Source organism: Polypterus senegalus, chromosome 4 (genome assembly GCF_016835505.1).
Source record: "Polypterus senegalus isolate Bchr_013 chromosome 4, ASM1683550v1, whole genome shotgun sequence".
NCBI classification, from domain to species: domain Eukaryota; kingdom Metazoa; phylum Chordata; class Cladistia; order Polypteriformes; family Polypteridae; genus Polypterus; species Polypterus senegalus.
The window spans coordinates 49,716,808-49,738,036 of record NC_053157.1 but is presented as its reverse complement, the minus strand read 5'-3'; the positions used below and the strand labels follow the sequence as shown (position 1 = coordinate 49,738,036).

Here is a 21,229-nt window from a genome sequence, read left to right as displayed (position 1 = left end):
TCAACTCTTAAAACAAAGTGACAGCAATACTTATGAACTCTAAAAAGGAAACGACAATGTGCTGCTACTATTACAAAATAAGATATGCAAAGTTTATCTTTTAAATGTGTTGCTCTCTAAATGTTAAACTATTAGTTCTCCACCACAGATAAGTATTTCATAATGATAGCTCCTAAATATTTAAAACTCTGAGCAACTTTATTGTGTTTTTATAATATTATGACAAGAATCTGTTTATGGATTTTTGGAACATATTGCAGTATGATCAATGTATCACTCATTAGTTGCTGGGGGACAATTCAGATTTTTTTTTTTAATTTTGACATCTTATAACTTATTCGTAAGAATAATCTCAAATGTAATAATAATTGGACATTTTATGTCAAGTGAATCAACACCCTGTTTGGTATAGTTTAGAAATTGGAACTTTTTATTTTATAGTATGTATTGTCCCTGTTTTTCTGAGATCATTGTTTTATCTTTTTAGGTTTTTGCCTAATAAAGTTTTCAGAAAATATTTTTAGCTACAGTGGTGATTGAAAGTTTGTGAACCCTTTAGAATTTTCTATATTTCTAGATAAATATGACCTAAAACATCTTTTTCACTCAGGTCCTAAAAGTAGATAACGAGAAACCAGTTGAACAAATGAGACAATAATATTATACTTGGTCATTTATTTATTGAGGAAAATGATCGAATATTGCATATTTGTGAGTGGCAAAGTATGGGAACCTCTAGGATTAGCAGTTAGTTTGAAGGTGAAAGTAGAGTCAGGTGTTTTCAATCAATGGGATGACAATCAGGTGTGACTGGGCACCCTGTGTTATTTAAAGAACGGGGATCTATCTAAGTCTGCTCTTCACAACACGTTTGTGGAAGTGTATCATGGCATGAACAAAGGAGATTTCTGAGGACCTCAGAAAAAGAGTTGTTGATGCTCATCAGGCTGGAAAAGGTTACAAAACCATCTCTAAAGAGTTTGGACTCCACCAATCCACAGTCAGACAGATTGTGTACAAATGGAGGAAATTCAAGACCATTGCTACCCTCCCCAGGAGTGGTCGACCAACAAAGATCACTCCAAGAGCAAGGCGTGTAATAGTCGGCGAGGTCACAAAGAACCCCAGGGTAACTTCTAAGCAACTGAAGGCCTCTCTCACATTGGCTAATGTTCATAAGTCCACCATCAGGAGAACAATGAACAACAATGGTGTGCATGATAGGGTTGCAAGAAGAAAGCCACTGCTCTCCAAAAAAAAATTGCTGCTCGTGTGCAGTTTGCTAAAGATCATGTGGACAAACCAGAAGGCTATTGGAAGAATGTTTTGTGGACAGATGAGACCAAAATAGAACTTTTTGGTTTAAATGAAAAACGGTATGTTTGGAGAAAGGAAAAACACTGCATTTCAGCATAAGAACCTTATTCCATCTGTAAAAACATGGTTTGGGCCTGTTTTGCTGCATCTGGGCCAGGACGGCTTGCCTTCATTGATGGAACGATGAATTCTGAATTATATCAGAGAATTCTGAAGGAAAATGTCAGGACATCTGTCCATGAACTGAATCTCAAGAGAAGGTGGGTCATGCAGCAAGACAACGACCCTAAGCACACAAGTCGTTCTACCAAAGAATGGTTAAAGAAGAATAAAGTTAATGTTTTGGAATGGCCAAGTCAAAGTCCTGACCTTAATCCTTAAGTTATGGACGGACCTGAAGCGAGCAGTTAATGTGAGAAACCCACCAACATCCCAGAGTTGAAGATGTTCTGTATGGAGGAATGGGCTAAAATTCCTCCAAGCCGGTGTGCAGGAATGATCAAAAGTTACCGGAAACATTTAGTTGCAATTATTGCTGCAAAGGGGGGTCACACCAGATACTGAAAGCAAAGTTTCACATACTTTTGCCACTCACAAATATGTAATATTCAATCACTTTCCTTAATAAATAAATGACCAAGTATAACATTTTTATCTAATTTGTTTAACTGGTTTCTCTTTATCTACTTTTAGGATTTGGGTGAAAATCTGATGATTTTTTAGGTCATATTTATACAGAAATATAGAAACTTTTAAAGGGTTCACAAACTTTCAAGCACCACTGTACATATAAGCTCCAGATCAGTTGTCAATTCATCATTCTTTCATTGTCTGCTCTGCCATGCTGTGTGTATTGTATCCACCACCACATACATTGTTTCCCCTGTTTGTAATACCACCTCATCTCTGTAGCACCACAGGGAAATTTCCTCACTTGCTGAATGCTCAACGAATGTCAACTCAAAAACTACGTTATGGCAGTCTCCAGCATAAGACTAATTCAAGCCGCCACAAATCAAGATGACAACCTGTTTACAGCCTGGAATGATGACCTACAAGCATTAATTTTCTAAAGCTAATAATCCAGCTTGCTTTCAGGATGATGGCCATACTGAAATGTCTACTGAAATTTAACCTTACTGATGATGCCAAATTTCATAGCTGGGAAAGTAAGCTAAGATATAGATTTACTTGTAAATGCATGCATGTCCTTTTTTCTCTAAGGGAGCAAGTGCTTCATACATCTCCAGATAAACAACCCCCAGGTATGTTTAGAATAAATACTTACTTTTAGTGGAGTGTCCCTTTTTATCTTATTGAAACTATAGTAAAAGGAGACACTGGGTATACAAATTTCAAAAAGCCCTACCCATAGTATGTGTTTCTTTTGGCCTGCAGAGTCAAAACAATGAGTGCAAATTCAGTCTCATGACCTGGGAACAGGGAAGTACTGTAAGCCAAATGTATTATTTCTCCAAGATAGTCATCCCTCTGCAGTTCAAACTCAAAGCACTTTATTTCATATAGGATGAGGTAAGTGGTCTATGCTCCAGAATAAAGAAAAAAATAAAAACAAAAGAACAGAGAGGAGTCCTCCAAAGATCTACAAGATTGTAAGTACCCACCTTTTCTGTGTATTTGATATACTTTTTATTAAGATTGTTTTGTATAGTGCTTGTTACCTGTACTTGACCATATAACTCTTAATTTAAAAAAACAAAAAAAAAAAAAAAACAAATGTGTAGTTAAATAATAACACTGCAAACTTTTAATAAAAAAAATAAACAAACATCTTGGCAATACAAGTTACAGTTAGCCAAAATGAAAACTCCTCTAAACTGCTTTCTTAGACAAAGTAAACCTCAGTGTCACATACCACATACTATATAACCATTTATTACTAAGGGCTCTTTGCTGTTTTATTTCATGGACAGAAACAATACTGAGACAAAATAGCAGTAGAACCATGTTCCATAGCAAGAAGAGTTGAAGAGAAAAGACGGTCAGTAACAGTGGGTAAAAATTACCAAGTGAAAAGTTTAGTAAAACTAACAAGTGAATTTCCAATATGAATAACTTAATTTGCAACTCTAATAATCTAATGCTCCAATAAAGTAATGCTTTTTCAGCATCACTTTAAATTGCTTAACCAATGGAGCAACTCCTACACTACCAGAGTGACCTTTCCACAGTGAGTCTGTGTAGCTAAAGGTTCACCTTCCCGTGGTAGTTTAATGTATTGATGGATCTATTAAACAAACCAGATAGATTGCAATGTGGAAAATCCTTCTTGTACATCAGATAGTAAAAAACTGTATTGTATTGATATGAAATGATGTATATAAAAAATCTATACTGTATTGATATGAAATGATGTAGAAAATGTACCAAAGCCTGACCTCAATGTGAGAGTGTATTGAGTCCTCAGTTCAACAGTGGTGATCCTGGCACTTCCTTTGCCTGTTTTAAATCACAGTCTCCAACATGGTGGAATTTCTAGTTCAGCCAAAAGTACCTTCAGATGTTTGGACATATTCCCAGTTCTTTAAGAAAATTTTGACATACTCATGTAGTTTCAGCTAATCTGTCTGAATTTCTGCATAAAGAATTTTGTTGATTGCAACATTGATTTTCTTTTCAATTTTTTTATTAATAAACGTCTGCAGGATAATGAGCCGAACATTTGTGGAAAGAGCAGACCATTTCTTGTTATGTTTAAAAAGTGGACTTTTGCAATGGCAATTTATTCCCTTTCTGTGCTAAACCAGCCTGTTATATTTAAACCGTTATCTACTTGCCTTCTTTAAAATATGCCTTGTATGTTAGTGCATATTCGAATAATTAGGCTAAGAGCAAATTGTAAAAAGCTCTGCAGTATTCTAAATCTAAGGTATTGCTTGTCTATGCATGTTTTTATAGATAGAAGATAAGAGCTGGTTTAAATCAAATGTATAATGCAGAACTGCCACCATAATGCACATATGGTTTGGTGTCATAATCTGTTCGTAAGTTACTCAAGCATGCTATACTGTTATCAACTTTACACAAGCATCTTGTGCTGGTGCCTCCCATTTATGATGCCAGAAGCATAAGCGAATGCAACAGATTTTGAAAACATAATTAGTTTTTTAAACTTTGGTTAATGGCAAAGAGCTTCATCAAGATCAGTAAAAAAGACAAGAAAAGAGAAATCAATCCAAGGATACTCAGATTTACCCCCGGCACTTCAAAACACACAAGAAATGAGCCACCTTGAAGGACTTGTAAAATCTAGCTTTCCCAGGATGCATGTTGTATACTGCCATACTTTATTTTGCTTTTTTATGGCACTGTCTATTTGAATAATGCTTAAAGATTAAAACTTATTACACCTGCTTTCCTGCCTGCATGTTTGCTGTATGTTACCTGCCTAGGGCTATGTCCAAGCTCCTTTCTCAGCTAGGATAATCAGGAGTGATGGAGGAGAGAGAGAGCACTTCCATTAAAAAGGATACAGTGAACAGACATTACAGCTATGAACTGTACATCCCCAAAGGCTGGTAAGTGTGAGAATAGGCAAACTAAAGTAGTGATAAGTATGAGACAATATACTGTATGTTCACATTAAAAAAAATCTGTTCATTTGAAAAGCCGTTTGTTTTAAGGTGAGGTGTCCACAAAAGCCATTCCACAGTAAAACAGCTTATTATTCCAGGACATCTCGGTCTCATTTGAAGTCCTCATCAGCCGGTAATGTAAACAAAATATTAACTTTTCAAGGTTTAGGACGGATGTTGACTTTTATTAACAGGAGTGGTGAAGGCAAAAATCTGCTGTAAACGTTGAAAAAAAATATGTTACGGTAATTGTAGACTCTCTTTGCTTGGAGGAATGTTAGACTCGTTCACTTGTAACGTCTAATCCTTGCGTGTGCATGTGTAGCAAAGAGCAAACAAAAGTGCAAAAACAGCACCGACATCTGGAAAGAGAGCAAAGCAAAATATGCGGACGACATTTTGCATATATTTTTTATTATTTTGAATTTGATTGTCTTGTTGGACTCCAGTTTTTGGTGCAAGTGATCTGGAGATCAAGATTGAAAACAAAAGTGAGGTACCGGCATCAGCTGATCAATCTCCAGTTAATTGTAGTGCTAAAGCCTTTGTGTAACTGTTGTGCCTATGGAAGCATTCACCTGGGAAGACCACCTCATACAATGACAAGAGGTACAATTCAGTCGCCCCCGTGCAACCCCTGCAGAAGTAGCCAAAAATTGTGAACATGCAGTGAGAGTGGCCAAAGAACCAGCAACAGTTATTTTGATTTATATGTGAAACCATTACTCTGTGTGCTTTTCAGAAAACAGCCTGGTAGCCTCTCAACCAGAGACAGCTAACGTGCAGCAACAATGCACTTGCATGTAGTAACAGGCATTTTATGTTGATTTATATGAGAAACTATTGCTATAAAATTGTGTCTTGTGTATAATGCACATCTCAAGTTTTAGCAAACTCAGTGGAAACTGTGCATGTTATACGCAAGAGTTTACAGTAATATTTCTTGTTAGCCTTAAAGGGTTTTTATGATCATTTAAAATAAATGTAATACAATTTTTGGTGTAATATTTAATAAATAAGTAAAAATGTAGCAGTCAAAAATTTCAGTAGTAAAATTTCACATAGAAAATTAATTTTGGACAAATTTTATATAAATATACACACACATACCATATTCAAAGATAATTCAAAATTAAAGTAAAACTTCTAACATTTTATTTAGTAGTCTTCATGAAACTAAATTCCTTTGTGTCCCAACATTCATATCTCCCTTGAAAGTAATATGAGAAATTTTTAACTGCTGGCTTAATGAAGTATGTTTTTGCATTTTAATAGATTAAAAGATCAGCTGATCTGACTTTCATGTTCGTTGTGGATTTTTATAAATGTAAAGGTATTAAAGGTGATATTGATGATATTATATTACAGTGTTTACTTCAGCCAAATGTTTAACATATAGGTGTGCAGAATAACTATCATTATCCAAGTAGTATCTGCCATTGCCAAACAGCTTGAGGAGGTCTCTTCTAACATCTTCTATTAATCCAATCAGAACCTCATCATAAATATACTTGATTTGCACAAATGCTTATAAGACTTAAAGGCAGTGCTGTTCTGGGCTCGGTTAATCAAGAGTAAATAACAGAATGCACCATCACTAGGCTTTTACAGAGTAAGACCTATTGAGATGTATGAATTTTAGTATCCTCTGTAGCATACCAATGCTAAGGATATGGCATTTGCATATAAAAGCCACTGTTCAGTAATGAAACAGATGTTCAGACTTTTCTTAAAATAATTTTATTACCTATAACAGATGAGTAAAACTTTAACAGATAACATTTTAGAATGGTTTGATATGAAGAAGCTAGTTTATCTGATGGTATAACATAATGGATAATACATTACTTTAATTTGAAATTACAGTTTGAATATGTTGTCCATAATTCTTTTGTCATTTTTAAATTGTAGCAAAAATCAATTGCTGAGGTACTTCTACATATGAAGTATAGACATGATCAGAGAAAAAAAGCACACAAATATGATTTGTGAGGCATCAGGCTAATTATTTAACTTACGAGTATTTTAAAGATATTCTCATTATTCCAGACATGCTGTAGAATTTTGTTTAGATACTTTAAAATGAACAGAATATATGTTTAGAAAAGAATACTATAGATTAGAGCCCCTTTGTTCTTTCTGTGCTAATTTATATTGTAAAACACAGTAGAAGATCTCAATAAATATGTGTGTTAAAGTACACCAATTTGTAGTGCATGCATTTCCTTTTGTTTGGCTCATTGTATGTTATTTGTATTTATTGTGCATATGTGCAATTTGTGCTGTATGAATACAGTTGCACTAGCCATTCTAGAATTATTTTTTATTTTTGGTGCTAAAATGCTTAAACTAAACCAGATTTTCAACTAGGTGTCTGGAAGTTTCTTGGAAGTTTCCTAGTTTTTCCTCCCACTAGGTAAATGGGTTTCCTAAATCAGTCCATTGGCTGGATAGATGTATCCAGAAATAATTTTCCACCTTGTGCCTAAATTTGCACAGCTAGATTTTTGTCCCTGTCAACCTACAATTGAATTAAATGAGTTTGTTAATTAATAGACAGAAGGCTTTTCATCCCTGAACAAAAAATAACAAAAATTGCCATTATTAATTTAAGGAAGAGTTGTATTTTATGCAAATACTTTTGGGAGTATGAGTTGAATGTTACTGTGTTCATTCCTCAGTATATAATGCAGTCACTTATAGGACAAGATTCAAGATGGAGTTGCTTGCCTTAGCTACTTTTAAGTTAAAGGGTCTGAATACTTAATATATATTGCCTTGTGAATCTGTGCTCTTTTAATTTTCTCATATTCTGTTAGCTATAAGATAAACTCTTGTATTAAAGCACAATTATTAAATTCATACAGAAGACAAGTAATAGTAGAAATTATTCAAGTGATTCCCCGAGTCTTTGATTTAATAAGTCAACAATACAATATCGACAATAAAATGTGGTTGGCTTATTTATTGGATAACTGTTTGTCTATGATTTGTGTGACCATGAGCAAGTTGCATTTCTTCCAATTACAAAAACAGATTGTATCTCTCAAATGTTGTAAGTCACCTTGGATAAAGGCTTAAGTCAATTAGTAAAATTTGTATTAAAAATAAATTGAATTCTGTTAATCAGTGTATTGCTTATTAACATTATGGTAGTTGTCCTTGAAAATCTAAAAATCCACAAAGATGATTTTTGTTTAATTTATTTTAAATGTATCCATGATGCTTTAAGAAAAACTTTCATTTAATTTTAAAAAAATTAGTTTTAATAATATGTAAATAAAAGTAGTTTTAGGTAGATTAACATTTGAGCTCATTAATTAGCACTGCTGTCTCATAATTTATGGGACCTGGATTTAATTTTCATCCTGGTCACTTCATGTAGAGTTTGCATAGGTTTTTTTTTTTGGGGGGAGACTTCAGATTTATTCCACATCCCAGTCATGTCAGGCTGGTTATTCTAAAATGGCCAGCTATGACTAAAACTACATGTGAATGTATTTTGTGATGGACTTAAATCCCCTTCAATGACTGGATGTAGCCTTGTATCCAGTGCTAATAGGATAAATTCAAATTCCCCAGTTCATCTGTAATTTAAAAAGTAATTCTAGAAAATCTGCAAAGATATTTTATATGTTATCTCAGTATTGACCCAACAGTCAGATGCAACCTTTTTGATCAAAAAGAATCAAATATTAGCAAAAAGATTAACTATTAGCATTAAATTATATGAAATTGCAGATGTTTGTTATGTTTTAAAGATGAGTGATTTTAGCCAAAGAATGTATTTAAGTGATTTAAACAATCACATTTTGTTCATTTATTCATTCTCTCCATTTTCTAAACTCCAGGGGTAATGGTATTTATTAGATGTTTACTGGGATCTGAGAGTCAGAAACAATAGTATAATATAGCTTCCTGTAAAAATATTAGCAGTATTAATTTTTATGCATTCTTTTAATCCAGTTGAGAGTAATATTGAATTTTCATTTTATATACTGTATAGATAGGTAATACTTTATTTTGCAAATATAAACCTTTGTATGATAGCATAATTTCTATATGTGGCATTAGAGATGGGTAAATGATAATAGGGATTCAGAAATAGAGGTAATTAGTCATTTTAATTTTATAGATTATTTATTGAGTATATGATCACAACCTATTAAATTAAAGTCACTGTTTAGCTTCATCTGTCCACTTAAAGATGTGGGGATTTGGTTTAAATTTTTTAGGAGAGGCATTTAGGATTGTATCATTGTCCATGTCTAAAGCAATTTTAACACTAAATTCAAAGTCTTTTTTTTCTGAAACCTCAACATACTGGAACTGGCGTAATATTGGACTTTCCAAACATGTATTTGGAGTCAACTGTAAATAGAAGGAAACAAAGGAGGAGACATAAAAAGAGTTGGGGTTTTAGTCACGAAATCCCTGTTTAATTACCTTAAGCAAAACATAATTGAAGAAATACAAGTACTGTATAGCAGAACAGTCTTTGGTAACAATGAGGCATTTTCCAGAACTTGATCCCTCAACTGAGGTCAACCTCATGCTTATTAGTAGCTTTATAACCCAGTGCTGGAATAGGTGGAGCTGCATTCTCTTCTACTCTAAAACACAAAATCAAAAAATAGCTGAAAATTGCTGAATTGTTTTCCTTCCCCATGTACACCCTTAAATTGAACCCCAAAAAAGCACATGAATTTGGGGACTCCATGACACTTCCTAAAAGAACATAACATGAAAGGGCTGTGGCTACATTCAGCAATTATACAACCACAGTCTCACACAAGTGCACTAAATGAATGGCAGCAGTATTACAGAAGCTATTTGATTTTATTCTAGTCACAGCATTTAGTGTCCCAGCAGTATTTGGTGCAGGACAGGACCAATTCTGAATTTATTGCAAGTCAGTGTCTGAGCAAAATCGTACATACAATCAAAATCAATCAAAGCAGGCCAGTTTTGTCATTATTCTAGTGCACATGTAGGCAATATGAAAAGTATCCAGAGCATTGAGAAATAATTAAGTGATAAACCCAGAGATGTCTGACTGTACTCAGTGTATTGAACCTTAGACAAGGCAATAGTCCTGGGCACTCTGGTCACCATGCACCTAACTACTTGTATGTGTTCAATTAAGGAAGTTTGGCAGTTATTTTTTTGAAGTGATCTTTTTTTTTTAAGAGAAAAATGCTCTTTATGACCTTCATTATCTTCAGCTTTACTCTCCCCCCAACCTCAAGCTAGAAGTCGGCATACTTATTTTTGTTAACTGGCGTTATCTTGTTTTATATTTTCAGGTTCACTTAATAGAAAGAGACGCAGTGCTATTAATATACTACAGTCTTATCAGCTGTGAAATAATTCTTTAGAATTATTAGGTCGTCTATCTTTTTGAACATGTCTAGTATTAGGTAGAAGCAGCTGTGGTATACTACTAACAACTAGCACGTGTCTGCAAAACCGCAGTGACACATTTTGTCTTTGATAGGAGCGAAATGAAAAAAAGCAAAAATCTTACTGTGTTTTTATCTGCTGTGAGGGACACTTTGAATAGTTTGTTAAACACTAACATAGTGAGGTTAACTGAGCATATTATATTGTCAAAGTTGTACTATATCAAATTAAAAAGAGCCAACATATTTTGAATCTGTAATTTCTCTTTTGATTATCATGAACTGGTTTATTCTGTTACATTGGTGCTGTTTTGGTAATAACACGATTCTCTTATTATGCTCTTGTACTGTGAATTACACATAGAAATATCATATAAAATATGCATAACATACACTACTTTCTAGTGTCTATTGATCTATAATAATAAAAGGCAAAGCACTCACTCATTACTAATTCTCCAACTTCTCGTGTAGGTAGAAGGCTGAAATTTGGCAGGCTTATTCCTTACAGCTTACTTACAAAAGTTAAGCAGTTTCATTTCAAAATTCTACACGTAACGGTCGACAAAGTCCGCCATGTTGAATTCTCTTATTTATAGCCCCATCTTCACAAAATTTGGTAGGCGGCTTCCTTGTGCTAACGGAAACTGATGTACGTACTTATTTTGATGGTATGACGCCACAAGTCGGCCTCCATATTGACCTTTCCAACGACACTAATTCTCCAACTTCCCATGTAGGTAGAAGGCTGACCCCATCTTCACGAAATTTGGTAGGTGGCTTCCCTGCGCTAACTGAAACCGATGTACGTACTTATTTCGGTGGTATGACGCCACTGTCGGCCGCCATATTGAACTTTCCAACATCACTAATTCTCCAACTTCCCGTGTAGGTAGAAGGCTGAAATTTGACGGGCTCATTAGTTACAGCTTACTTACAAAAGTTAAGCAGTTTTCATTTCGAAATTCTATGCGCAACGGTCATAACGGTCAACAACATCCGCCATGTTGAACTTTCTTATTTATGGCCCCATCTTCACGAAATTTGGTAGGCGGATTCCCTGCGCTAACCGAAACCAATGTACGTACTTATTTCGGTGGTATGATGCCACTGTCGGCCGCCATATTGAGCTTTTCAACGGTCTTTGTTACTTATGGGCCCATCTTCAAGAAATTTGGTACGCAGGTTCCCAACGCTAACTAAATCCTACTTACGTACATATATACGTCCATAGCCTGCAGCTTGGTCACCGTCCCCCATCCTCACGCCTCCCACGCTGTTGACTGCCTGCCTATATAAGGCAGTCCATCGCTCTGGTCTCTACATTCCCTTCCTTGCTTCGCCACGGGATTCACGTCTCCCTGCTGATAACTGCAGCCTTTTTATTTAATCCACGGCTTCTCCGCTGTTTTATTGATCGTTTATTACGATTATATTTATTGTGTAGGTATTTTAGACTTACTTTACATTGTTCAGGTACCCATTTCCTTTATCGTTCCAACCGTAATCCCATTAACATGTCTATCGAGGTGATCACCATTGATCAAAGAACTGTCACTTACCGAGTGGTTTCCATGCCTGCCTGCCTTTTCCATTCTCTTTGTTACATATTGCACGGACATATCAGGCTCACTCTTGATATCCGGAGGAACATTGTGTCTTATGTATTGAATGACTGGGACAGGTTCAAGGTGTAGACTGATGACGGTACAGGAGATAATTATACTACACAGGAGCACTATAAGAGTGAAATGCTTAAGCCCTTCACCTATGGTTCTGCATGTGAGTTGATGGCTGCCGCTGAATTGTTCAGTTGTCGCTTTCAAGTGTACCGAAATGGCCAAATATTTTACACCTTTGGACAAGCGCCAATGCCTCTTAAACATCTTAGATTCACAGGTGACGATTTCAGTAGTGGACACTTTGATGTTTATGAATGTTTAAACTCTCAAAAGTTGGATGTGAAGTTATCGATGAAACCGGTTGTATACTTACAACGCTTGACAGATGCCGAATGTCTCTTCAACACAAGTCCTACAAATACTGTCGTAATTGAAACAAACCATGAAACTCAAACCGATAATGATAGCAGCAATCCAAGCTGTGAGATTTGAAACAAGATTACTTTTCACATGGCCAACTGTACGTTGCATGCTCAAGAGTAAGCTCAGCACACAGCTTGGTCATATTACACTCGGAGGGCCGAACTCACAATGTGGTATACAAAGAGATCCATAACAAATAATTATTGGTATATTTTCCCTCAGTTTAAAAAGGTTTAATTTTCTTCCTAATAAAAATTTTAAGGCAGTACTTCGCCACTGCAAAGCACGGGTATTTTGCTAGTGTTAGATAAAACACAAGCTTAATGTACTTTATAATACTATAAGATTAATAAAAATTATCTTGATATTGTATTTTTTTTCTTTATTTTGTTATGTGTTTACAACAGTGTTTTAAACACAACAAATGTGATTTCCCCCACCCCCCAATATTGTTTGCCATATGTAAATAAGCGAAAATCAAAGATGCCATTCAGTACTTTATTCTCATGTTTGTCTTCTTTTCCTAAAATTCTTATTTTGTGAGTATATAACAAAAATAACCTTTATTACCTCTTTATACCAGTATTTGTGCTTGTCTGTGCATATAATAAATAACTTATTATTTGTAAATTAAACATTTTTTTTCATAGTCCTTCCCAAAAAGAAAAAAAACATTATAAACCATTAAAAAATGTAATTCCAAATGTTGAAATGTAAGTAATCATCCCAATCACAAAATTCAATTCTTCGGGCTATTACTGCATGTAGTCATTTTGGATAAGTCTCTATCAATTTTACGCAACATGATGGTGGAAGATTCGCCTATTCTTTCTTCTAAAATTGCTCAAGCTGTGCCAAGTTAGTTGGAGAGCAGCAATGGGCAGCAATTTATAGGCCTTACTATATATCTTCAATGGGGTAAAGACCAAGGCTTTGACTGGGCCACTCAAATTAGTTTTCTTCATTTTAAGTCATTGCATTGTTGCTGTTACAGTTTCCAGTTGAGCGACAACCTTCCTCCCCAGTTTAAGCTTTCTTGCAGATAGTAGCAGGTTTTCCTCCAGGATCTGTTTAGGTAGTCTTCGTCAGTCCTGAACAGATTGCCAGTCCCTGCTGCTGAAAACCATCCCCACAACGTGAAGCTACCACCACCACATCTTACAGCTGATGTGCCGTGTTTAGATTTATGCCACACATAGTGTTCAAGCTCCTCTTTGGTCTCATCAGCTCACAAGTTTTTATGACATCTTTGCTTTACCTTTTATAAATTCTTTACAGGGAAACACACTTTTTTTCTCCAGCCAGGGCTATCTTGCCACTCTTCCTTTTTTTTTTTTTTGTTTTGTTATGCCTTAGAAATTGAGTCTTGAACGTCCCCTCTAATCACAGTAACTGATTTTTGCAGTTGAAATGACAATTGGTGTCGCCATAGTCTGACAAGTGTCATTCTTGATCTGTGTTTACAGGATTAACCTGACATAGGCAGTAGGACTTCAGTTTCGTATCTTTTTTTCCACTTTTGTGTGATGGATTGCACTGACATCTGAGTGATGATCAGTGCCTTTGAGATGTAGTTGTACTCTTACCCAAACTTGTGCTTGTTTGCATTTATATCCCTAAGAGAGGGTGAGAGAGAGAAAAGAAAACAATCAAGCACCGCGCGGGAAGCATATCATATATCATTGAGGAGTTTTAGTTAATATGTAATACATGCTCTGATTGGGTAGCTTCTAAGCCATCCGCCAAATGGGTCCCTTGTATGAAATCAACTGGGCAAACAAACTGAGGAAGCATGTACCATAAATTAAAAGACCCATTGTCCGCAGAAATCCACGAACCAGCAAAAAATACGTGATATACAGTCCTGATCAAAAGTTTAAGACCACTTGAAAAATGGCAAAATATCATATTTTGCATGTTTGGATCTTAACAAGGTTCCAAGTAGAGATTCAACATGCAACAAGAAGAAATGGGAGTGAGACGAAACATTTTTTGAGCATTCAATTAATTAAAAATAACGATTAAATTGAAACAGGCTGTTTTACAGCTGATCAAGATTTTAGGACCACATGCCTTTAAAAGGCCAAATCAGTGCAAAGATGTGGATTCATTGTCATTTTCTGTCAGGTAGTCACACGTTCTGATGGCAAAGGCAAAAAAACTTGCCCTTTTTGAATGTGGTCGGGTTGTTGAACTGCATAAGCAGGGTCTCTCACAGTGCGCCAGTGCTGCTGAGGTGGGACGCTGTAAGACAGTCATTTGGAATTTCTTAAATGATCCTGAGGGTTATGGAACAAAAAAGTCAAGTGGAAGACCCAAAAAAATTTCACCAGCACTGAGCCGGAGGATCCAATTGGCTGTCCGTCAAGACACTGGATGATCCTCGACCCAAATTAAGGCTGTTACTGGTGCTGACTGCAGCCCCATAATCATCAGACGGCATCTGAGACTGAAGGGCTTGAAAAACAAAAAACGTCTTCAAAGACCTTGTCTCCTTGAACGCCACAGTACTGCTCGTTTGGACTTTGCAAGAGAGCACCAAACATGGGACATTCAAAGGTGGAAGAAAGTTTTATTCTCTGATGAGAAAAAATTTAACCTTGATGGTCCTGATGGTTTCCAACGTTACTGGCATGACAAGCAGATCCCACCTGAGATGTTTTCTACGCGCCACAGTGGAGGGGGCGCCATAATGGTCTGGGGTGCTTTTTCCTTCAGTGGAACAATGGAGCTTCAGGAAGTGCAGGGGCGTCAAACGGCCGCTGGCTATGTCCAGATGTTGCAGAGAGCATACCTCATGACTGAGGGCCCTCGTCTGGGTTTTTCAACAGGACAACACTACAGTACACAATGCCCGCAGGACAAGGGACTTCTTTCAGGAGAATAACATCACTCTTTTGGCCCATCCTGCTTGTTCCCCTGATCTAAATCCAATTGAGAACCTTTGGGGATGCATGGCAAGGGAAGTTTACAAAAATGGACAACAGTTCCAGACAGTAGATGCCCTTTGTGCGGCCGTCTTCACCTCTTGGAGAAATGTTCCCACTCACCTCATGGAAACGCTTGCTTCAAGCATGCGGCAACAAATTTTTGAAGTGATCAACAATAACAGTGGAGCTACTCAGTACTGAGTTCATGTTTGGAAGTTTGATTTCTGTTTTGGGGGGTTTTACGGGTTTTTTTGGAGGTTTGGTCCTAAACCTTTGATCAGCTGTAAAACAGCCTGTTTCAGCTTAATCGTTGTTTTCATTAAATTGCATGCTCAAAAAATTTTTTGTCTCACTCCCATTTCTTTTTGTTGCATGTTGAAGCTCTACTTGGAACCTTGTTAAGATCCAACCATGCAAAATATGATTTTATGCCATTTTTCAAGTGGTCTTAAACTTTTGATCGGGACTGTATATTTAGATATGCTTACATTTAAAATTCGCGATAGAGTGAAGCCACAAAAGTCGAAGCGCGATATAGTGAGGGATTACTGTACTTTCAATACTTTTTTAATCTTACAATTCTTATTTTTCATCTTGTTTCTTTTAATTTAGCATTATGTACACTGTTTTGTAGATCAGCTATGTTTTAAGATTTAAAGCCGAGACTAGTAAATGTCAAAGTAGACTTGGATGCCAAATACTTATCGCAGGGCATTGTAAATGGAGTTAGTGAGTGAGCTGTGTCAGCGTACATCAGTTAACGAGGAAAAAAAGTTAAAGGTTTTTCCATACTGTAAACAATAATAAGGTAAGAATTACAATATTTCATTTGCATAGCCATCATCAAGTATGTGGTATAAAGACTACACAGCTGAAATTTTGGGTTTAGTACACTATTTTCTTTCCAATGTGAAAATATACACTTAGTGCTCCTTCCGCCTATTAGTAATATCTCTTATTATTGTCAGTGTTTCTCTACCCTTGCTAAGGACAGCCTGAGTGATGTCCCACCTACCCTTCCTGAGTGGTTGAACGTTTTTTCCAGAATCTCTGTGAGGAATTTGAAAAGTCGGTATCCATGGCCTTACAAAACACCACCTACACAAGGGCTTTCATTTTGGCTATTAATGCAGCTGTTGTCTTTTTGGCTTGTAGTATCTCTCAGTATAATCAGCATACTATATTTATATATCGTGTTAATATATTGAATTTTTTATGTTCAGTGTTTGTTTTTATATTTTTGTTTATTTGCACTGGCTCACAGTGCATTTTATGCTGGGTTTATATACTGTATGAAAGTTCACTTTATATGAATAAATTGAATTGAAGGTTTAGTGTGAACTGACTGATGTAATTAATACAACTCTTAATTATGTCATTTCATACAGCTGCCCATCTACTAAATGTGTTTTTTTAATCTTTATATATAAACACATAAGAGTATGTATCACAGAGTTCTTGATTTTGTGATCCATCATTTACATTGTGCTTGCCTTTTTACATTTTCAGCTCATTTGCACAGATTTACTCATATGGGTGCATACAAGTAAAATGATTAATTTTGGATCAAATTTAGACTTAATTTGCAGAAGTATATCAGCTAGGTATAAAGATTCTGTGTAATCTTTGTAGATTAAACAATAAGAAAATTACCAATCAAATAGTCAAAATGCCATTTAACTTTCTTCTTCAAAATTTACTGTAGTTCACAGTGGAGTTGATGAATGTGATCCATCCATCCATTGTCTAACCCGCTGAATCCGAATAGGGTCACGGGGGTCTGCTGGAGCCAATCCCAGCCAACACAGGGCACAAGGCAGGAACCAATCCTGGGCAGGGTGCCAACCCACCGGAGATGAATGTGATGCTAATAGTAATTAAATATACAGCAACTTTTACATTATGGCAGAATAAGGGTTAACAGTAAGATATTTGCATGCTGTACAGTTGCCAAGACTGCAATAAAACAAAGCGGAAATGTGTAAGTGAAAGGTATACATTATCTAACAAGATATGGTTTCTGCCTGCTACAATTTGTTTGAAAGATGAAATCAAAACCTTTCAATAATCACTCCGTACTGAAACAGTGAGAGAGCTGCAAATGGGATTTAGAGAATAGTGCTTTAGGCAGAAGATGGGGAAAGAGATTTATAGTGCTATAACACTACTTCTACTGTCCAAGTGCTCTAAGTGTAATGCCATCTATATTTTTTTTTTTTTTTTTTTTTACATAATTTGCTTTGTGTTTTCTGCCAGTCATCACTAGTTTTCCTTGTATATGAAAACTGAAAACCTGGCTTTTCAAGTGAGTTTCAAATTTGGGGTGGCAAGTGAGGTAATCTCAGAGAATGTGGTGAAAAGGGCAGACAGTGAGCCATAATGAAGCAGTGCAGTAAATGCAGATAATTCTTCAAATAAAAGTGCTTAGTGTGCAGGACCATTGTCATTATTTCCTTTTGTACAATAATTAATTTTGTTTCAAACTAACCAATTTTGTTTTTCAGTTACTATTCTCTGACTTATATTTATTGCAAAAGATCATAGATGTACAACAACACTTTTAAAGGCACAGGTTATATTTGCAAGGTTTGAGATCACCACAATATTATGTACCTGATGTAATATTAATAACATTTTAGAATTTATATAGAAGATACATTTAGCTGTAAACCACAGAAAAATCTTAGTTTATTGCAGTTTTTTTCTTCTGTTCTCTGCAGATTTTGTTGAGAAGGAGCCTACCTTGGTTTAAGGGGGTTTTGTGGAGGCAATTAATTGATCAGTAAAGTTTGCCAAAGCATTTTCCACAACAAATATGTTGTGTTCACAGGTGACCTTGCGTGCCAGATCAGCTGTTGAATCTTTGGGTGTCAAGCCTTAGTGAATTTACACTTACTATCTGCAGGAAATTTTCTTCTGATTTCTAATTCTATTACACAGCTCAGGTCACATTTTTGACCACAAATATTGGCCTACCATAGTTGGCACATGTCTCCCTGGTTGTCACAGCACTTAAAAGGCCATTGCACCATTATAATCCACTTAAAGCTCATTCAGTTTCTCCTTCCCTATTGGCAACAGTGCATTTTGCTGAATGTGGCAGAATTCCTGAGCATTTCTGCGATTTCGCTGAATTGAGTCTGGATTCACTTATCACTTCTAGCGTTGGTAGCGTCTATTCTATTGTCGTAAAACAATGTAAAATGTCTGCTTTTTCAAATAGGACACAATCACTAATGAAAAAATATTGAAACTTCAGAAAAATATTAGCATAAACAATATTCTTAATCAGCGTGTTCATATTTGGTTCAGAGTAGATTGAGACACCACCTGAGGGCCATCTGCGAAATGTGGGTTTGTTATTGCCAGTTCCTAGTCAGAGATTACAATGGGTTTATAATTACAGCACAGAACTGAACAGATTCAAATATTTCTGTAGGGCTATTTTGTCTCATTTCATTGTTAAACTGCTTAAGAAATAAGGAAGAATCAAGAGATGCCAATAAATAAATGAAAGGGAAAAACGTAATTAAGCATCACGCTAAAGATTATGGCAACTCAAGCCACATGCTGCTGATAATTTCTAAGAGTTACCCACTGCAGGAACTTTGTTTTCAGGAACCAGTGAATTCCTGTATGGTGTAAGCCTTGGCCACTTTTGTGCCTTACATTCCCACCATGCAACCTATACTGTAACCTTAATGAAAAATACGTGATGTGTAAAGTGAGGTGTGTTCGTGAGTTCATGGGGGACCCCCTGCACCTTATTTCTTCAAAGCAATCACAACTTAACGTGGGAGACTATTGCTTTCATGTGGCACACCAGGAAGACGATTAAGAAGATAGAGATGCTATGCTAAAGGCGGTACAATTGGGAGTTAATGGGGGACTGTCACGCCATTTTGTTTTGAAGAGATTGCATGTGGGAATTGATTAATTGATTTGATGCATCACATGGTGGCACTAACTGATTTGTAAGATGGCACCAGTGCTTGTGGTCAACCAATCAATTCCTTGCCTGAGCTATACCCACAATGGTTCCTGCTTGAATAAAAAGAACATACCCTGGAGTAAGAGCTTAAGAAAAACATTACCAGGAACTAAAAAATGGTCCAGGTTCCTGCAGAGGGAATGCTACAAATTTTGCTGACTTTCTAAAATGTCCTTGATTCCTGAAAAATGTTCCTGCAGTGTGAAAGTGCCTTAAATCTCCTTGTTTAAAGTGAAAAATCCTTGTGTGGAAGTGCTTTGTGTGTGTTCTAGAAAGATTTTGACAGCCTGTTGTAGGATGCCACCTTTGGACTGTCAGTTTTTGTGCGGTTAATAGTGCATCCACAAAGGTGATAGTTTCTGACTGAGTGATAGTGAAATGTTTTAAGTTTAGACTAAAACAGTTGAAGAAAGGGCTTTCACATTACTGAGATGGCATCCTTAACAATTTAGAGTCCAAAATGTTTTTCCATTCATCCCACATAAAGATTATCTTTCACTCCTTTCTCTATTCTTGGCAGTTGCCTACATTTTTATATATATATATATAAAACTACCTCAAAGTTTTGAGGGAGGGAGGAGGCAACTATGCGTGCAGTTGTTAAAGGAGCTGCCTAGTAGATCTGATGTTTTCTGAGTTCAAATCCTAGATTACACAGTGTAAAGTTGGTGTAGTTTTCTTTGTACCCTCATAGGTCTTATCTGGGTACTATAATTCATCTTTTATCACACTGATAAGAAGATTAGGGTTACTTACAACTCTGAATTGGCCATGCATGAGGTTGAAGTTGTCAGTGTTTGCTTCAATAATGATGTGATTTAACCTAAGCCTCTGTAACCTTTGTATTAGAACAAATACATTTGGAAAAATCCGTGCATGCACTTTTCTGAACAATTTGATGTAGCATTCTGCCAAGTTGTGTTCTGTGTTTATTTTTAAATTTGCTTCTTGGATTTCTAGTTATTAAAACATGGCCCTTTGTCCAGCTGGAATTTTATCCTAGAAATTCTCTCTTCATGCACAAAGATGTTTTTTAATAGTGTGCTAAAGAAGCACTCTCTAGCTTTCTCAGATTGCATTTTCCTCTATAGGTTCTCCTTTTCCTCTGTTTTCTTCTGACAATGGATTAAGACCTCCAGTGTATATTGCCTATTTTGAGTCTACCACTTGTGTAATGAAGAATCTTCTGTATCCATTTATTGCTGTGAAAAGTGGGTGTTCTTTCTTTATGAAACAGTCTGCATTGATGACTGTTAGCCTTCTTAACATGAAAGGTTACTGTGACTGAAGTAATCCACCTGGTGTATATGTACTTTATATATACTTGTTCCTTAACCTTTAAAATTTAAGAAACAGTACATATTTTACATTAGTTCAGTAATGAATGTGCTGTTTGCATGAGGTACCTACAAATACACTCACCTAAAGGATTATTAGGAACACCATTCTAATACGGTGTTTGACCCCCCTTTCGCCTTCAGAACTGCCTTAATTCTACGTGGCAATGACTCAACAAGATGCTGAAAGCATTCTTTAGAAATGTTGGCCCATATTGATAGGATAGCATCTTGCAGTTGATGGAGATTTGTGGGATGCACATCCAGGACACGAAGCTCCCGTTCCAAACATCCCAAAGATGCTGTATTGGGTTGAGATCTGGTGACTGTGGGGGCCATTTTAGTACAGTGAACTCATTGTCATGTTCAAGAAACCATTTTGAAATGATTCCAACTTTGTGACATGGTGCATTATCCTGCTGGAAGTAGCCATTAGTGGATGGGTACATGGTGGTCATGAAGGGATGGACATCGTCAGAAACAATGCTCAGGTAGCCCGTGGCATTAAACGATGCCCAATTGGCACTAAGGGGCCTAAAGTGTGCCAAGAAAACATCCCCCACACCATTACACCACCACCACCAGCCTGCACAGTGGTAACAAGGCATGAT

General features: G+C 36.2%; 1 protein-coding gene across 5 annotated transcripts in view; it reads left to right on the top strand.

Moving 5' to 3' along the window:
* agtpbp1 (ATP/GTP binding carboxypeptidase 1) overlaps positions 1-21,229 on the top strand; it is a 287,469-nt gene that overhangs the window by 260,137 nt on the left and 6,103 nt on the right. The window contains exons 26-27 of one of the 5 annotated variants that reach the window (XR_005633317.1): positions 2,542-2,582; positions 2,716-4,856. The exons of 2 other annotated variants lie outside the window; for them this stretch is intronic. Coding sequence is in view for 1 of the 3 variants with exons in the window: in XM_039750598.1 (XP_039606532.1) it covers positions 2,230-2,341 (112 nt within the window). In the remaining 2 variants the exon portion in view is untranslated. 2 more of the 5 variants (XR_005633318.1, XM_039750598.1) reach the window with 2 other exon arrangements.